This window comes from Aythya marila (assembly GCF_965140915.1).
Source record: "Aythya marila genome assembly, chromosome: Z".
NCBI lineage: Eukaryota > Metazoa > Chordata > Aves > Anseriformes > Anatidae > Aythya > Aythya marila.
The window spans coordinates 3,417,066-3,436,656 of record NC_139080.1 but is presented as its reverse complement, the minus strand read 5'-3'; the positions used below and the strand labels follow the sequence as shown (position 1 = coordinate 3,436,656).

The 19,591-nt window shown below is 42.9% G+C and overlaps 1 protein-coding gene across 2 annotated transcripts in view; it reads left to right on the top strand.

Moving 5' to 3' along the window:
* ARK2N (arkadia (RNF111) N-terminal like PKA signaling regulator 2N) overlaps positions 1–15,334 on the top strand; it is a 43,099-nt gene extending 27,765 nt beyond the window's left edge. For both annotated transcript variants that reach the window (XM_082782968.1, XM_082782969.1), the window contains exons 3-5: positions 4,456–4,638; positions 8,570–8,696; positions 12,284–15,334. In XM_082782968.1, the coding sequence (XP_082639094.1) occupies positions 4,456–4,638; positions 8,570–8,696; positions 12,284–12,473 (500 nt within the window). In that variant the 3' untranslated portion in view covers positions 12,474–15,334. The remainder of the gene's footprint in view (positions 1–4,455; positions 4,639–8,569; positions 8,697–12,283) is intronic.
* Positions 15,335–19,591: the final 4,257 nt, after the last annotated feature.

Sequence of the window (19,591 nt, the reverse complement as noted above, 5' to 3'; positions counted from 1 at the left end):
CTCTTTAGGCTTGCGACTACCTGGGTGCCTCGGCGTGTTGCCTTTTCAGCTTCTGCACGTTTCAAGAATACATTCCCGAGCACTATTTTTAAACTCCCCCATAATTTCCCAGTCAAAAATAGCTCGGTAATTTGAGGGGAGCGTTGTTTTCAGCCCAGCTCAGCTCCCCAGCTTGTTAGCCCTGAGCGAGCCGCACATCTCTGCGTGCCTCAGTTTCCCCCACGGGCAAGGGGAGGTGAACAACCACCTCGCTGAGATCACTAATGGAGAGCTTTGTTCAGAACAAAGCGCTGCAATTACTGCTGCTGCTGTTATTGTGCACGTCTGAGAGCTTGTGGTGCTGCTCACACCTAAAGGAGGCTCCAGACACCGCTGGCTCCAGCAGGCAGCCCCAACCACCAGAACTGGGCTTTCAGCTGTGGGGTGACTGCAGCCCTCTGAAGCCTCCAGCCTTTTTTCTTTACTTGGAGGGAATTTAAGCACATAAAGTACTCTGAGTAAGTCCTGTCCTCAGGGCTGGAGCTGGTCTTGCCAGGCAGTTTTGGTGCTGGATTTGGGTGCTCTGCTGATGCCAGACCAAGCCCTGCACGCTGGGGAGGCCGTCCCCCAAAATCCCCCTCTCTGGCTGCAAAGGGAGGACATTTGGGCAGCGAGCTGGGCCTCCATGCCTAAATTTAAGAGAGCTGAATGACTCGGAGGAGTAAATCCCCATTCAGGTCGTGCTAGCTTGCCCTTTGTTTCACGCTGCAAAGTGACCCCGGTACGCTGAGCATTGCTAGGCAGCTGCTTCAGCACAAAGGTAGCCAACGCCGCTTCTCCCAGGGGCGCTGCTTTCTTAACCCACCGCTGGGTTTTTACGCTCGGCTCCCCCTTTTTTGCTCGTGCTGCCCTTCTCGTGAGCTGGGGGATGAAAGGAGACGTGGCTCTGTGGAAAGCATGGCAGTGGCTAGCAAGTAGGAGGCGACTGAATTTGCTGCGTTGCAAACTAAACTTGTTATGTGTAGAGCTGGATTTCTGTGCATGTGGCTTTTAATTCACGTGTCCTGAGCGGATTTAGCCTTGGTGGGCTCTGTAAATCGAGGGAGATGCTTGAAAGTTTTGTCCCTGTCATGACCTCTGCCTCCAAATTCTTAATAAATAAATAAATAAATAAATCCTTGCAGTCTTTCCCTCCCCCTGTTAACATTAAATGTCAACAGCTGTATTTTGCTGCTGGTACTTATTAACTTTCAGCCTTGTCTTTTTCAAGCACTTAGTGCTTTAGTAATAAATTAAAGCTTATCACCAGTGAAATGTAAGGCTTCCAGCTTCCTTGGGTGCTCAGAAGAAGTGATTTTTCCTAAAGGCATTGTTTAAATTACTGAGTAGGGAACCTCCTAATTGTGCCACGTTAGATCGTGATCCTGGCATGATTTCGTTTTGCTGTCTCCTTCGAAGTCCCTTTGCAGCCAGCTACTGCGAGGAGCAGCCCTATGGCAAAGACAACCCGATGTGAGTTGTGGCTGTGGCTTTGGTTGGTCCTTTCCAACCTGAAAGCCCTTTTCTGTCCCTATTTCCTAGCCGAAGCCAGCTGTCCTTATTCCTCAGCACCCCGCAGTCCCTTTGCATCACGCCGTCAGATGGCCAGGGTTAACCCCTCCTGCCCCAACCACCTGCTGCCAAAAACGAAGCGGGCTTTGGGCACCGGAGCTGTTTTAGAGGATTTTTTTTTGATAATACGTCCACTGCAACTTTCATCCGGTTGTCATCTGGGACTGTTTCATTTATTTTTTAAACACACACAAGCATTTCTTGCTTGTTCCTTCTTTTATTCGTGCTGGGAGTCCCAGGCTTGTTACCTCGGCCGCGTACTGGTGATAGGTGTGGGTAACCCTGGCACCAGGGCCCTTCCCTCTCCAAATCTGGCTTTGAAAGGCAAGGCTGAGAAAAGCACAAAGAGACCTCTGCTGTGCTTGGTTTGTAAACAGGCAGCTTGTTTTCTCCAGATCTTTAAATTGGTGGCTGTTACGCTGACAAATATAATTACAGTATGTAAATTATATTGAAAATATTTTTGTCTGTTTGATGTATACTAAATTTAAGCTAAGTTATAAGGTGTGCTGTTTGGAAGTGTGGAAGATACAAGAGTGGAGCTACAGATAACAAGTTTATGCTTGTATTTCCTACTGATGAAGACTTTCACACAAGTTATTTCTATGGGTAGGTGATGAGAATATCACTCTGCATGTATATACATTTATTATACATTTTTGCATGATTATACATGTAGGAGTGGTACAATTTTGACTTGAGACTATTGGTGCCTTCTGTCCAAATACAATTTTACTTGTGTAGACATGTCTATCTAAATCAAATTTCCCTGCTTCTTTTGGAGACCTTAGCAAGAAGCGAAAGAAACAAAGCCCTGAAGGAACAGTACACAGCTCCTGAAATTTTAGATAACCTTTTGTAAAAATGGTCAAATAGTCAATATTGTACTTGACCCTCGTATCTTCTGCACTCAACTGTTTATTTTTATAGATCACATTATATATGTTCACGCTGAACTCTGATGATAAGACTGAAAGAAAACATTCCTCTCGTGATTCAGTCCACTTGTAACTTCTGCATGTAATTAAGTCATCAGCTTGCACAAACAATTAACCGAACATCAGCCAGCTTAATTTTGAACTTGGAATGCCATTATTTTGCAATCGCCTTTTCAAAAGCAAAAGATTGCCTTTCAGTTAATTATCGGGATTTCTTTTCTAGTCATAATCATCAGTGTTTCATGTTGTGAACAGTTTGGTCTTTAATACATTGGCATTTAACTACTCATTTATTTTTGTCGGGTCTGTTTTAAGTTTGTAATATAACATTGTTTTATGAAGCTGTTGTTTTGGAGGCAGGTCTGATCTCAAATATTTTGTGAATTTCTTCATACCTCGTTGCAAAACTGATCTTTAGTACAACTTAAGCAATATGGTCACTCTTTAATGAAGCGTGTTGCTAATCACAGAACAGGCATTTCTTAGGGTATTGTGTTGAATTATGTGTCAGGGACCGAGTTACAAAAGCAAACCTGAGTAGATGCAGCTTTTCAGGGACCTAGATCTGAAACTTTTAGTTCATTGCATTCTTTGTCTTCAACAGTAGACATTGGTTACTTCCCAATGAGACTGATCTTTCCTGAAACTTTTTTCTTTTTATTCTTTGTGAATTTAAAAAAAAATCTTCATTCAGTAACTCTGAAGGTCCTGTCTTTCTGAACACGTCATTAGTGTCCCATATGACTGATAATGTTATGAAAAAGCCCCTCAGATGTTCAGCTGCCAGCACTCCTTTGGAGCTGTGCAGTTACACGAGGGAAGCAGCTGAGCTTTGGCCATTTTTCCATTTTGTACCATTTTCTGTGGCTGAAGTCTTAGCCCAAACCAAGTTTTCATTCTGGCACTTGAGGAACTCCAAACACTTTCACCCACTCTGAATTGATAAGCTGTATTTGCTAGCTGAGACAAGGTATTTGAATCAAAATGCACATCCTTTCAGCATTATGATGTCTAGCTGTTCTCTCTTTGCTTCCACATCAATCCTTGTCTTGAATTTGAGGTTTCTCTGAGCCTCTTCTGTTTCTAGTATGCTTCCTAATCATAGGAGGTTTTCATTGCTCGAAAAGGAAATATTCTGCCCTAATGAGATGGACCAAAAATATCTTTTTGTTTTTCCTCAGTAAGATTTCAGAATCATGCAAGCAATTCTCTGCTTATTTCCCCCTTCACTTTGGTGGCAAAAGGTGCATATGGTGATCATAAAAACAAACAAACAAAAAAACATATTTATCGCTGCATGCTATAGTTTCATTCCTCATTGTTCTTGATCTTAAAAAAAATATAAAAAACAAACAAACAAACAAAAAAATACATTGCAGTTTTGAAAAATCCTCCCTATCCCTGACGGACAGCTGTTACGTAAGGAAGCTCAGCTGATGTTAAATTGTTGTAACTGGATCAGTTATATCAGAAAGTTAGCTTTACTCAACCAACCCTAAAGTAATGTGAGCTGTCACTTGAGTTTTGTAAAACTCTCTAGTTAAATGTCTTGCCAAATTTTATGTTCCGTAGTATATTATTTCTTCTTTTAAACTGAAGGTTTTATCCTTTTAGGACTGTAAATGTAACATTGTCAGATACTGGAGCTGTTGTGTGTTAATGTGAAAGATAATACCCAAATAACTGGCACATTCATAACGCTGTTTTCCTCACATCTGTGTTTTCTGTGTATACAAAGGTTAAAATGTCTCTGTAATCTCAGACTATGTTCATTAACTGAAGTGCAATAATTGGTACAATTTACAGTTCTTTAAGAGCTTTGCTAGGAGATTGCATTAATCCTTAAACAATTTATATGTATATTAAAGGTGCCTTTAAAAGGTGTATGCCGATTTCTGACAGCTGCTGCCTTTCTCTCCTTCTGCAGATGGACCTCCAGTTGTAGCTCATTATGATATATCTGACACAAATTCGGACCCAGAAGTGGTAAATGTGGACAATCTGTTGGCGGCTGCAGTAGTTCAAGAGCACAATAATTCTTTAGGAAATCAAGACTCGGGATCTACCTGGAGAACCAGGGGGCTGATAGAGGAGCTGAGCGCTGATACAGGTCTGTTGAAGTTCCCTTCCTCTGGTGTTCATTCATTCCAGCATCTTGGCCACTGTCTCTGCCTTCTGTCCTTTCGGTATCTTTGTAATTTATATGGCTTTAAAAGCACCTTGTACGGATTATGCAATAAAGCAGTATAGGAGTTTATTGAAAATGTCTGGCATTTATTCCAACATACAACTGGTAAAAATTGGCAAAGGTTCCTGCAATGTGTTTTTTTGAAACTAATTTTCTTAATTATTTTTCTTCCTTCCCCTCTAATTACTTCTTGGAAAAAAGGTCTTTTTTTTTTTTTTTTTCCTTTTTTCCTTTTTTCCTTCTCTCTAGTGAGAGCGAGCTAAACTTATTACTTAATGATTGATTATGATGACCCATGCCACTAGTTAGTAACCAATCATAATCTTATTTTAATTATTGTAATTGTCTATGTCTATGTATGTCTTATTTTTTCTCTCTTTTTATTTCCTTAAAACATACGCATTAATTATTCCCATATGCCACCTTCATTTTTTAACATACCCCAGAAAACTGGACATACTGACATCAAATAGATGAAGGGTGAAAAAGTGCTGGTAAGGGGGCTTCGCATCAAGAGACTGAAAAGAAATTTCCTACAAGAAAGCAAGAGCAGGAATACTGTGGGAGGCTTCATAAAAACTGCTCAGCTTCACTTGGTGCTTGCAACGCTTCGCTAGCAAAAGAGTTGAGCAATTAGACGAGATGTTGCTGTGTCTTGGGGGAGAGCCATATAAGCAGGGAGCTAATGGGGAGTATTTCCTATCGACTTCATCAAGTATCCTCAAGTGGCAATATATTATCTTCCTTGCCACTCATTTTTGATATATGGTTAAGTTTTTTAGCTGCATAAGACATGGAGTCTTGCTTGTCTTGGTGGAGCAGAGTTTTTTGTGTTAGTCAGTTTTTAAATACCAGTAGGTCGCAGCTACTTTTCTGTGTCTATCAGGCTTAAAGAAATACAAGTACGTGGCAGATTTTGAAGGAGCTGTTCCATTACTATATAGCAGACGTTTCTGTTATGTCAATGTGAGAACCTCTGTTGTGTTATCTTTGCTGTGCTCTGTGGCCGGATGATGTTCCAGCTTTTTTGAAGCTTGCCTGCGCTTTCCAAGCTCACTGCTGCTGTTTGCAGGATAGTAGGCTAGCAAGCCTACTCCTCTATTAAGTGATTAAAAAAATATATATAAATATTAGAACAGCTGAAATTAACTTTATTACATAGCACTAATGATTTGGTACTTTAGTAGAAAGAAAGGAATGTAAGGAAATAAAAAGTGAACGTTTCTTACCAAGCTTCCTTCTGCTTACCTGTTATGAGTACAATTGAGCGATGCAGGTAGAAATTTGTCATCCCTCCTTCTACCTATATCCAAGGGCACTCACTTTTGCAAGGACGAAGCTGTGAGGTAAAAGAAACTGAGATAACTTCAAGAAACTTCTTTATCCTTGAACCGATGTGAACATGTCCAGACTAATTCACTCCTCGTGCTGGGAAAGCATCTGAAAGGATGAATCTTTTTTTTTTTTCTTTCCCCTCTATATACTTTGCCCCAGAGCCTTGTACCTCTAGTACACTTCTGACTATACATTTGTCAGTGCCAGCCTTTTCTTACCATGCCTAAGAGTGCACGTTTGGAAAGCAGATGTAAGATTTGAAAATTCTGTTTTCCAAATTAATCTCAAGCCAGTATCTAGTTTAGCATGCATTAAAAGATGCGTTCCCATGGGAAAATAACACCGTAAAGTTTATCTAAGTGAAAAATCATACTGGGACACACTATCACATATTTGTGTATGGGCAAATATTTGGAGTTGTTTTGCAAGCTGATGCAGGGAAAACAAAACATCTCCTTTGGGCGTCATCTTCACATTAAAAAAGCGTAAGCATGTTATTAGGCATGAAATTCGTATGGCCAGAGGCTATAAATCTGTGTGCCGTAATCCTGATTTATACTCAGCTACGTGTTGTAATATTTACTTTGCTAATCACGGTTTCCCTACTGCTAAGTACCTTTTTTTGTCTGAATGTACAGTGATGGCAACGTCCTACTGTTTTGGGGCTCTTGTTTATACCTTGGGGACTTGTTAGGGGGCTGTAAAAGCCCCTCTGATGGGCATTACTGTGTCTACAGAGGTTGCAGGATGTCATAAGTCAGTTTTTTAGCCCCAGCAGTTAATGTACTAAGGCAGACCGAGAGCAGTAGCAGCAAGCTGGAAGTGGTCAAGGAGCTCCTTGCTGTTCCGCTGTTGGGATCGGGGCGATGCGACCCGCTGGGGCAGCAATCACCTTCAGCTCCTGGTTGGCATTGCCAGCACATGAATCAAAGCCTCTGAGCCTCTGTTTCACGTTGCACAGCTTGCCTGTGTGCCCAGCCACTTCTGTTTAAGAAATATCCGTGACCCGTTTGGGGACTGTATGGCAGTCTGTGATATTTGTTCAGCTGAACTGTAATATTAGGAAAAGTCTGCCTGGGCTATTCATTTAGTTTGAGCTCATCTTAAAATCTTTCTAGCCTTGTGAGGTGGAAGCTCCTCCTTCAGGCCCATTGCAGCACATGCATTTCCTTCCCTTTCCAGCCCTGCTCTGATGCTGCTCCAAGCGCCTTCACTGTCCAGAAACAGCGAGCATACAGTGCTGTCACTGTCCTATTTTGCTTCCACCCTTTCTGAGCATTTCAAGTATTTCTGAGTATTTTCAATTAGAAAGTCTTCCTGACGCTTGTTCTCGGGTTAATTTCTTCTTTTTGTGTCCTCTTGGTCCACCTTGGGGTTTAATCAGTTCTGCAGTTTGCACGCTTTGGGAGTTCTGTAGATGATTATTGCAACCTCCTCCTCCTATCTTTGAGGAAGTGTCCAGTCAAACTAGATACGGATAATGCATTTGGCTAATCTCAAATTTTCCTGCTCTACAAATGATTCTTCCCATGTGTAATACAGTTGTGTGAATTGTTTCCAAGAAGCAGGTAGTCTCGTCTTCAAGGTTGCCCTGCTTCTCCCAGGTTGCTGCTAAGGAGACAATAAAAGTATATATTTTTATACTTTTACGTATTGAGTTATTTTATTGTCTATAAAATAAAAATTGTTTTGTCTATTTTGTGTTTTCTGTGCAAGTATAATATTTCACAACGCAGTTTCACTAATTGTGGAGAAGTACTCAGCAGTACTTTGCAGGAAACTGAAAACCTGCCACACTTCTTGTGTTTAGAAAGGACTTGTTGTTTGACAAACTGATGAAATGGATAGCCATTGAGGAGCTGTGATTAAAAACAAACAAACAAACAAAACCCAACATTGTTATATATAAAGTTTATGAAGAAAAGTGTGGTTTTTTGTTTGTTTGTTTGTTTGTTTCTCAAGTATTTATACTAATTTTAGAGCAGATGTGAAGCGGTCTGACCAGAAACTGATAGTTTTGTTTTCTTCTGTCTCCTGGTTTAGAACAAAATATTGACACCAACATTTCTATTTCCTCAGGGTGTGTGTGGTGTTTTGATCCATCCTGTAGCCTTTCTTTCCCACAGTGTCAGTGCGTTTGATTTATTGACAGTAGATTGTCATCTTGCTTTATCTCGAAGAGGTTTAGGTGCAGGCTAACTCTTAGCATTATTGTAAAATAACAGTTGGAAAGTCCAATTACCCCTAAAGCGGAGGAGTGTGCCTGACACAATGTGTTCCTGTCTTTTTTCACATTTGTGTGATAACACCATCGCTAGAGCTACTGAGATTGGATAAATCCAGTGATCATCCTGTATCAGATAACGCACTGAAAGTTAGCTAAGTTGATCTGACAACCTTTCCTGATCTTGGTATTTCAATCTTTGTTGGGTTAGCTCTAGAAATTCCTTTTCCAGCTGATTCCTGAGTCATGTAAGCTGTTAAACATTGGCTTTGTTTGCATTTTTCCCTTCTATAGGTCATTTGGATCCAGGCGTCCTTGCAAGTGACAAAACCTGTTCTGGTAATGCCCAGATCAATGAAGAAATTAATATTGCCTCTTCTGATAGTGAAGTAGAGATTGTCGGAGTTCAGGAACATGCCAGGTATGAATTCCTTTTTCCTACTTTTTTCAATTTTAATATTTCATTCATTTTATCAGAATATCTGTGTTGCAAAAAATAATAAAGGAAAAAAAATTGCTAACTTTCACTTGGCTAGTTATCATCCTTGACTGATGCCCCAAAGGTAGCACTTGTTTTTTCTGTTCTGCTTGTCATGGTGATATCAGAATGTTTTCCTGCAAAACGGTTATCAATGTCATATGTATTTAGATTAAGCTTGTGATTTGCTATCAAACATCAGCAGGCTAGACATATGAAATATTGCAACACCAAATGTTGAGATACCAACTTTGTGTGTGTCAGGAAACGTTGTTAGGAATTCTGTTTTTAAGTACACAGGATAAATATGCAAATACATAAATCAAAATAATTATTAGGGTTCTTGTTTCTTTTCAGAATAATTCACTTTAAGCATTTAAATATTTTTTGTTTTATTTAATTAATCAGTTGTTGTAGAAGTAAAACCAGTAGTGTCTTTTCAATGGCCAATGCAATAAGATAGCCCTTTCAGCCTAAAAGTCAAATCCGTGTTAATCTTAGTTTTATTTGAAGATAAAAGGTAATTCAAACCCCCAAACTAGATCAGGGCAGGAAAGCCACAAGTTTCTCTAAAGTTTGGACAGATAGCAGTTGAGCTGTGCTTTGGCTGTTATTCTTGGTAGGCATATTTTGATGTCTCTCTCTTTAGGCTGTGGTCTTTCCTTCCTTTGAGGTATTTTGAATCAGCTGAGCAAGACCAGCATTTTCATACAGTGAGGAGAGTCAATTTGGTGAAATAAAACCAAGTTATTACAGTGTACACACAAGCTCTGTTTAAAACTAGTTTGCTTCCTGGTGAGTGCTAGGAGGAGGAAAAGGGGTGTGCAAGAGAAGGAGCGGAGCTTTTCTCTGTCATTCCTTCACCACATCTTTCTGGGAGAAAGGAAGAAGGAAGATGTGCAGGACCCAGTTTCCTGGATAGAAAACTACAGATAGTTTGGATGCAGGGCAAAAAAATCAAAATTCTAAGGTGCTAAAGGCAGATGAACTTAGTCTTAGCTTCTAGAATAGTGGAAGTCTTCTCATGGCTAGCCTGCCTATTTATCCAGCAGACCCAGAGCTTAGAGAATCTTTACCCTGATGCCAAGTGACGAGGACTTGTTCTCCACTACTATTTCGTGTGCTAATCTGTCTAGTGCTATATACACAAAAGCCTTCTGCATGAGGTCCCTGAGTCAAACACTTTCCATGCTGTTTGCCTCAATAATGTTTACCATGTATGAGAATAGAAATGTTAAGTAAATGCAGAGTTGCTGTTTAAAATTAGTTTTAGTAGATATGGACCGAAATAATTTCAGCAAAGATAGATGAATAGCACACTCTTCTTCTTCTGCTTGCCTTTGTTCATGTAACCACTCTGTCATCCCTCAAAAAGTGGTTCTTACTGGTTCCGTAAAATATGTGCACATTTTGGTTGTTTAAATCCTATTTAGAGTTTTATTTCTCTTGCAGGTCTAGGCTTGCAGTTATGAAGTATTGATGGGCTTCTGACAGGGTTGTCGTTTGGAAAAGGTTTAGGTTTTTGATCAGTATTTCTTGCATGCCTAGTTAGTACGGTGTTTGGATTCCGTTCTTTTGCTCACACTGTTTTCATTGTGCTCCATGCTCCATGTTGTCATTGGATTGGTGTGAGTTGTGACACTCTAGAGTTTGTCTCCCATTTGTAGTTCTTGAGATTGGTAGCAATTTGGTGGCATTTCTCATCATTAGAATTATACTTGGCATTTACTTAGGACACCAAGTCATGTTTCTCAGTTTCTTTATTTTTTGTCTGATAGAATTATTTTTTTAATCATGCATGTGTATAAAAGTCTTCCATTTTTTCCTAGGTTTTCTTTTTGTTTTGTTTTGTCCCTTTACCTGATATCATCGCTTTAGCTACAGGTTGGAAAGCATGTTCCCTAAGTTAACACTTGATTGAACATTTTGTTATTGGCTGCTTGTGCGACTTGTTTGAGGATAAACACATTTTTTTGCAAGGCATCATTTCCATGAGATAAGTCGTAGATCGCTTTCTGTCATCTTCAGGGAGAAAAGTTAGTGTTAGCCTTGCCTAAGCATGGAGGGCTGCTCTGTGTTGTAATGGTGAAGCATAGTCCCTGAGACTGGGCACTGTATTTAGTTTGCTTTGGCTACAAACCTTTCGTGTCAGTTAAGCTTTAAAATGTTTCTTCTTAAAAGAAAGTTTAAAAAAATCCCCTCCATTTGTTAGAGTTCCAATTCCTTATTACTAATTCTTCGTAGACACCTAGTTTATGTATGCGTTTTTAAGCTCAACAATGTAATAAAAATAATTCTGAACATTGCATCCAAAACTAAACAGGGTATCTGACATTTGTATTCTAACAAGTTAGAGCTCAGAGAACGAGATTTTTGATCCTATTTCATGAAACTCTTTCTCTAACCAGAGACAAACATGATGAGCATAACCTAAGGCGTTCTGGAGAAACTAAATTGTGCTGCCTTGAATTAAAGCCAGTAAAACGTAAATGTCAGGAATATTTGACCAGTGCAGGAAACGTGGGTGCCTGAAATACAGTTCACGTGCCTTCACAAAGAGGAAAAGGTTACCCCAGCGGCCCCAGATCTCCTGCCTACAAGAGCAGAATAATTTTTGGAGCACGAGGTATAACGTTTTACTAGTGCTTGTTTAAGGTTTCCAGCTATGAAAGGAGAGACCATCTTAAAGACCAGTAATTCTTGTCATCACTTCATAGAGCAAGCTGAGTCCTCTGTTATGCTTTTTTTCTAGTTGTTGCTAGCTTGTACTTAATTTGTCACTTACCTGTTATCAATATAATAGATAAAAGTACTGTGCAAATAAGTAGACACGTACCTCACTTCAGCAGGGCACTTGAGCGTGTGCTTATCTTTAAATATGTGATTTAGTCTCATTGACTGCAATCACTGAAAGCCTAAATGTTTTGCTGAAGTGGGGCTGTACCATTAGCAGGGAGCATTTCCCAGCATGTTTGTAATTTTTAGTTAAGATGACCGAAGAAAAATCAAGTGTAATGGCTTTATTATTGTAATGAAGGTATCATTATGTCCTTACGGCAACACAGTTTTTTGATTTCGCATAGAAAGTTGTCTTTTCTCTTTGTCTCATCAAGTCTCGCATTCAATTTTTCCTTTTTTAAAATTCCAGTGGGTAAAATTGGTAGCGGGAAGCTGAATGCTTCTGCATAATACGTGATGGGGCAGAAAACTCCTCGAGATCCTGAGGATCCATCCACATATTTATGGGGAACACCCACTGGTAGTAAGAGTTCTTAAAAAGAATGTAAACCCCAGCAGCCCCTTCCCCACCTCTGCCCATGATTATGAATTTAAGTCTGGTCTCAGCGTGGCGAACCTGCAGATCAGTGGGTATTTAAGGTGTCGTGGGTCTACAAATGGAAAAGCCCCAAGGAAATTTTGGGGAGGGACACGTTAATGAAATGCATAAGCGGTAACACACTGCAGCTAAGAATCTGGTGCCTGAATTCAACAGCAGCTTTTAATGCTTTTTGCTTTTTGCCTTGCTACAGGTGTGTGCATCCTAGGGGAGGCGTGATCCAGAGCGTGTCTTCCTGGAAGCACGGCGCCGGCTCTCAGTACATTAACACTCAGCAAACGCAATCATGGACAGCTGTGACTCCCCAGCAGAATTGGTCTTCGCCCCCAGAAGTAGTAGACCTCACGTTGGATGAGGATACCAGACGCAAATATCTACTGTAATGCGGTGTCACTGTGTTTCTGTCCCCATCCCTCCTCCCTTTGTGGCACAGAAGTTCATTGTTACAGCTTCAGCTTCAGAAGCCCTATTCCTGGCGTTATGGCATTCAAACTCATAAAGGTTTTCATTTCCCTAGGAATGTAGTATAATTTTAAGATCATTTAAAACGGTTTCTTTGCCTTCTCAAAGGAGGATTCTTCCCAGAATAAAGACCCAATAGCTCCAAATTTAAAGCACAGCTCTAGTAGCTAACTTGCGTGTGTTAATTTGAGGAAAAGCATACAAAGTTGTCCTCCCACCCTGTCCTGCCTCCAACTTCAGAACATTTTTTAATTTATCAGTATATCAGGTTTGTTAGTAGAAGTTAGTGTTTTGCTGTGTGAGCATCAGTGATTTTGAGAAATGCTGTGTCCTCACTGATTTCAGTGGAACTGGGGTTATTCAACACTTCCAAAAACTGGGCCGAGACCATTTATACCCAAGCTGATGTGGTTACGTTACCAGCAGGAGGGACTGTCTGTAACACAAAAGGCCCATAGCATATGCACTGAACAGCTTTTAATTAAAGGACTTTTATTTTCAATTTAATTTATAGTTTACGCTCTTTTCAGTGCTGAGTCTTCTGTCTACTTGACTACTGTGTTTCACTGATCATTTCCCACAGCTTATTACAGTTCAAAATAGTCGTAACAGAAACTTTCTAGCAGCTAATTATTGAAAAAGCACAAGGAAATGAAAAGTAATAAAAAGGCCCAACACCCCTCTCCTTTTTAAATGTATCTGAGCTTTTTACCTATTTCTGAATCTTGCCTCAAGTAGGGGAAGGAGAGAAATGAAATGTATTTGCTCCTAGTCCTCATTTCTTCTATTGCTTATCTGCTTCATTGACCATCTCAAAAAAAAAAAAAAAAAAAAAAAAAGAAAAAAAAAAAAGTGTAAAGCCCCAGTCTAGCAAAGCACTTTAGCAGCTGTGTATTGTTAAGCTCTGACAGTTTGCTGAAACTCTCGGGGCCGTTCAAGTGCTTCAAACTCTGTCCTAAAGGTCGTTGCAGGATCAGGGCCTGAGGTTGTGATCTGTTCTTTAACTAGATCTGCACCATTTTCCTGGCTTTAGGTCATGTCTCTTATCCTAGTTCTGGAATTGCTTTTAGGGTATGATCCAGGAAACACTTTCTGCCGGAATATTTGCTTGACTGAAATCAGTGGAACTGCTTGCTTCGGAGGACTCCAGTTTCTGTAGCGTATGTGGGGGTTCCTGGCCATAATCTGTCATATTGAGCCTTCTGCAAGGCAAAAGCCAAAGATTAGACTTAAACAAGATGATACTCACTTTGAGTATCTGTTGTGCAATTAAAATATTCCAATGTTTCTAATGGAAATTTTCTACAGCTCTCTTGGCAGCCTTTTGCCATGTGATGCTGAACAGGGGGTAGTCAGGACATGGGAAGTTGTGTTTCGTGTTTGTGTTGGCTCGTTTTTAAAGTTATTTGGCTTCCAATATTTTTTTTTCTGTGAGCAGAAAACAACAACAACAAAAAAACCACCACCAAAATTCAGTTACCTGTGTTGTCACGTAATGTAAAAAGAAAAAAAACAAAACAAAAAACAGTGGTGGTATAGTCAACTACAGTTTTTTTCTTTAATAAGCAGAAAGGTTATGACTGCACTTTAGAGAACAGCTAGGTAAGGGATTGTTATTCCAGTTTAAAGCTTTCTAAAACGTGGAGCTGTGATAAGTGTATTGCATGACCAGGCAGTGTATGTGGTGCTTCTAGCGACGGGTTTCTTTCTCGGGGGTGGGAGGGAGGAGCGGAGCCCACGCTCCTTGCAGTAGGGACAAAAAAAAAAAGAGCCTGCACCATCAGGACACTCTATCAGCAGAGGCTGCTGATCTTTTTCTCCTCGTGTTTTCATCGCGTACCTCGGCCGTCATTTTGGTGGGCTGGCACACATGCTGTAAGGTGACTTTTGGATTTTGTGTGGCTGCTTCTTGCTGTTTGATCGAGTCGTTTAAAGATCAGTTTCGAGGAAAGCTGCAGGGACCCATTTGTAGTCCTTCCATTAAAATCGCAAACTATCTGTTTTTCAGTTTGTATATGATGTGACTTCCATGTATATATAAAAGCGACTGCGTCCTAACCAAACTTCCTCCAATTGTGCACTGTGTTTGTTTAAACAACTCATGTATCGTAGTCTGATACAGGTTTTCTTTTTATTTTATTTAAAACACTACATTATTTTCTTTTATTCCTAACAAATTTGAAATGATAGTGATCCGAAAACCACAATCACTGGATAAATAGGAAGTGTTTTCGTTTTATTGTTTTTATTTTTTATTACTTTTTTTTTTTTTTACAAGAGAGCAAAAGGTGCCTGGATGGTTTTGCTCTTCTCAGCAGGAAAGTGAAATGTTAGCCATTGTATGGCTAAGAACCAATGCACTTAGGGCCTGATCCAGAGCCCACCGGAGCTGATGCGGGGCTTTCCGTCAGCTTCAGTGTGCATTGGCTCAAGCCCTTCATCGTTTTAGCAGTTCCTGAATTGCTGGAGTGTGAACTTGGAATCTTCTGTAGTGAAGACAAATCATTGCTTAGAAGTTAAATGTTTAAAACGTGTGACTCTAGTTAAAAAAAAAAAAAATGTTTGATTCTTCTCGACACTCGTTATTTAGTTCTCATTTTCCATCTTGTATTTAATGGTCTTTGGAGAAAAAATAATAATAAAACAGAGTGTTATATATATATATATAAATATATATATTTTTGGTGCAAGATGAGACCTTCTGTTTTTTGAAACAAGTCTGTAGCATAAAGGTTAAACTATTTTAAGACAAAATAAAATAGAGTGTATTATTTAAACAATATCATCTTGTTTGGGATGTTTTTTTGTTTGTTTGTCTGAGCAGCCTCCTCGTGGTATTTCCTCCGAGCGCGTCCCCTTGTCCTCCTGGTGGTCCCTGCAGGCTGAGCAGAGCACTTGGCCACTGGGATCCTGCTGCACGCAGATTTTCCCCACAAGAACCACAGTGGCCTGAAAGAGCTGGCAAGCTGAAACCTGACATTTGAAAGAGAGGTGTAGACCAGCAGTGGAGCCGTGCCCGGGTCCTGCAGGCCACAAGAGGTGGTGCCACGCTGAGCTGCGTTTGGGGAACCCCTAAACTCCCATCTATTGCCTCCACTAATATGGAAGCAGGAATGAGAATATAAAATCCATTATGTTTCCAGCCGGACAGGGTAGTGTGGTTTATTTCTGATGGCTTTTGTCACACGGGGAGGCTCTCCATGGTGCAGGTGGTGAGAGCCATTTATCCACGTGTTCTGCATAGCCAGACAGATAACAGAAGTCAGTTCACTTTTCAGCCCCATTGAGTTCTTGGCTTCTGTGAAGCTTAGAAATGGGAATTTGGGGGCCAGGTTGCTGCCATGAACATGGACACCAGAGATTTTGTTTCATGCACATCACCAGCAAGAGAACAGCATCACAGAGTCTGGTGCAGATGTGGGAAGATGAGAGGCAACGTCCTCCCCGAGCCCTTTTTCTCCATCACCAGGAGAAACCCAGCGTCCTTGAGCTTCAGCACACGCCATACGTAAAGCCTGACATTTCCCTGCAGTCGCTCAGCACATCCCTCGTGGCTCAGGCCAGTTTGCTTTGTGGGGATTGTCGTTTCTGGAGCTGTATGAGAATTGACAAAAGCTGCCCGAGCAGCTCGCATTCTGTATTGTTTTCCACGGTGAAGTCATTGCAGTGCAGATTAATTTTTTGGCTGAGTTCTGTTTGTCTGCCTTAAAATGGGAAGTGAAAGGGTTTTACCGAACAAATTAGTTCTCGCCTTCCCTGGAGGATCCGCAAAATGTGTCCTTTGCTGAGTGCTTCACCACCATTTGCTGAAGTACTGTTTGTTTTTTCCCTCTCCTTTTTAGGGTTGCAGCTTGTGAATGCCAGATGCTTTCTCTCCCGAGCATTGCAGGGACGGAGCTGCAACTTCCCCTCTGCAGGGAGAGGGGCAGCCCTCCTGCAAAGCACCTCCTTGTGTACAAACACATCTTGTTTTACTTCCAGCTTTGGTACAAATAAGGTGGCTGCTCTCCTTTTATTGGAACTAAACGGTAGCTTACAGCTGGAAAAACAAAACAAATTAGAGCTCTGCAAAATTCATTTTTCATTACTCTACACCACGCAAATTGAATGCAGACCTGGAGCCTGGCTGCTGCCTCTCACGGCGGGTTTCCTGCGCGTGGCTCTGACAAAATACCATCCCCTACAGCTGAGGATCACATTTGCTTTGCCCACAGCTTCACCCACTGATAGCTTTTGGCTGGCCCCTGATCAAGGGCACCCAAACCTTTCCCACCTCCTTTCTGCTGGGTCCTTGTGTGTCTGCAATAAGGCTGATGCCACCAAACCCCACTGCCACGTCTCACTCCAGCTCATCCACTTCTTCCCCTGCTGGCAGTGCTGCACGAGCCCGCCTGCTCAGCAGTTTTCAGTAGAAATCTCCAACTCTACGCCAAGGTCACTCGTGAAAACACCGAAGTAGCGTGGTTTCAAAGCCGGTCTCTCTAGGGGAGCCAACATCTTGCGCAGCCACAGCTGAACCAGGCATCAGCTTCCTCAGAAACTCACCATGGGCAGATTTAATTACTCGCATGCTAAAATATCCTGATTGCTCCTGTCATTGCCATGTTAACCCCCTGGATCCCCAGCCTTTGGCAGCTGGGACCTCCAGGTCCTTCCAAGGAAGCAGGGTGCCTACAAAGCCCCCAGGAAGGGGGTTTCATGTTGGAGTGGTTGGGCTGGAGCGATGCTGGTGAGACCCTGATGAGAAACGTGTTGCTCTTGCAGTGTGTTAGTCAAAGCTCGTCTCACATGGCATGGAATGTGACAGAGATCCACAACGCAGTAATTTTACTGCTTTTCCCCATGATCACACTTCCCACCCGGGTCCATTTAATCCCACTCTCCTCGGACCGCGTGTGACAAAACCTCCAATACAAATACCCCTGGCAGGAGCTGTGCCCACCGCACGGCCCCAGCTGGGCGCCCCGGGTCTATTTCGGGACATCTCCCCAACACCCTCCTCCTGCCAGCTCTCACAGCTCTTACAGGATCTGTCATCTGCACCAGGAGCACAGGCGAGGCTCTCCAGGACGTGGTGATGGGCTGGAAACCACCTCCTTCACTGGGCTCTCCTCTTGGTCAGCAGCACGTCCCTGAGATGTCCCCTCCTTGTTCCCGTGCCTGAGAGGTGTGCTTTCAGGGAAGGGCACCCTAAGAAAGCTGCTTTGCACTTAAATAAAGCAGTGGTGAGGGTTAATGAATAGATTTGGGAAGATGGGTAGGTCTTTTGAGCGGTTGGGCTTGGCTCTTGAAGGTGGGCATGGAAAGCTGGGGAGCTTTGTGGGGATCGACCCGCCTTAGGGAAGTGCTTCTCTGAGTGATCTGAATGATTTTGGCCCATCATGACCCCAGATTCCTGAGGAATTGGTCATCTCCTGGTGGCAACTGTGGGGACCAAGGAATGGAGGAGGCTCCAGGAGAGCTGCCTGGAGAGGGGCAGGGCTGGTGTGTTACTGAGACGGGAGCAGTAACCAGACGCCTGCCCTTGAATTATTGAGGAGCTGCGGCGTGTGCCTCCGGGGCATCGTGAGTCACAGCATGGTGAGCTGGGGTGGGCGGCGTGGTGCTGCCACCAGCGTGCTTCCAGGTCAAAGCCACGATAAATCCCGATGAAAAGAGGGGAGCCTGCAAAAGGCAGCTCGCGGCATGGCTGGGACAAGGCTCAGCGTGTTGAAAATGCAGTTTGGGTCATCTCCATTGCAAGGAAAGGTTCCTGGGGCACACCAGGCTGTCCTCCACGCCCCGTGGATAATCCAAGGACCTTTTCTGTGTCTGGGAAGCATCAGGCCTTCATTAGGAGGAATTATTAGGGAAATTTTCACAGCAGGCCAACCTGGGCATTGCACAAGGCGGGGAGCACGCTTACCAGGGGGGGCTGAGCTCCCCACAAGGCAAAAAAAACCGTGTTATTAAAGTGCCTCACAGGCCGGTTAGTGGTGGTTTTTAATCCGGTTTGGCCACCGACATTTTAGCTCGGAAAATGCGGTCTGGAAGCAGCCGGTGGAAGGCACTAGATGGCACCAGAGCCGGAGGCACGGGCTGCAGCCGCATCCTGCGCTCCCATCCCCAGGAGCAGGGGATCAAGGCTCCAAAAATCACGCCAAAAAGGGCTGGTGGGTGTGAAAGCATCCCAGGCATCGGCAGGGTTGGATTCGCACCTGGCTGCAGCATCCTGGCTACAGGAAAAGTGAGCCCAGCGGGATTTACCTGCAGCTGGACAAATACAGGGTGTAAATGCCGCCTTGCAGCGCTTGTGTATGTCCTGGGGCGAGCTTTGGCTAAAACGGGCACATTTAAACACTGAGCACACACAAAAGATGAGATGAAATTATGGAAATAGCAAAATAAGTGTGAATTTAGTTGAGCATAAGCCTCAAACAAAGCCTTGGGGTGACCCGGGTGTCAAAGCCCAGCTGGGGCTCCCATCGCACTGGGCCATGCTGTGGTGCCACGGCACCACCTCTCCCTGTAGGATTTCCTCTGATCACCACCCTCCAAGCCCAGCGGGGTGTTTAATCCCCCAGCAAGACCTTGAGAGCCCCAAAACCCTGTCAGCGTGCCACCAGGCGTGCTGGTGGTGTGGACACCACATCTTCCCATCTGCAACCCGATGGCATTGCTGCTGTGGGTGCGAGACGTCCTCCTGGAGCCGGCTGTGGCAATTTCTGAGGGAAAAAATAAAATTAAACGATACATTAAATAGATATATATCTATATATCCGTGTGTGTGTGTGTGTATAGGTGTTCACCAGGGCTTTTCTGCTGCTGTGGTGGAGGTCTGCAAGGAAAAGCCAGCTCCGGATGATGTTGGCATGTGGGGTTTTGAGCTGGCTGATCCCACTCCCCTGTCCTGGAGGGTTTCACCCCATTTTTGTGGAGATGGCAGAATCCCTGCCCTGCCATCCCTGCTGGAGGACAACTCGGGACCCCGAGACGGGGCTGCAGGGACCCCAGGGGGAGCCTGTGGGTGCTGAGCTTCAGCCGTGAGGACAGGTGGGGA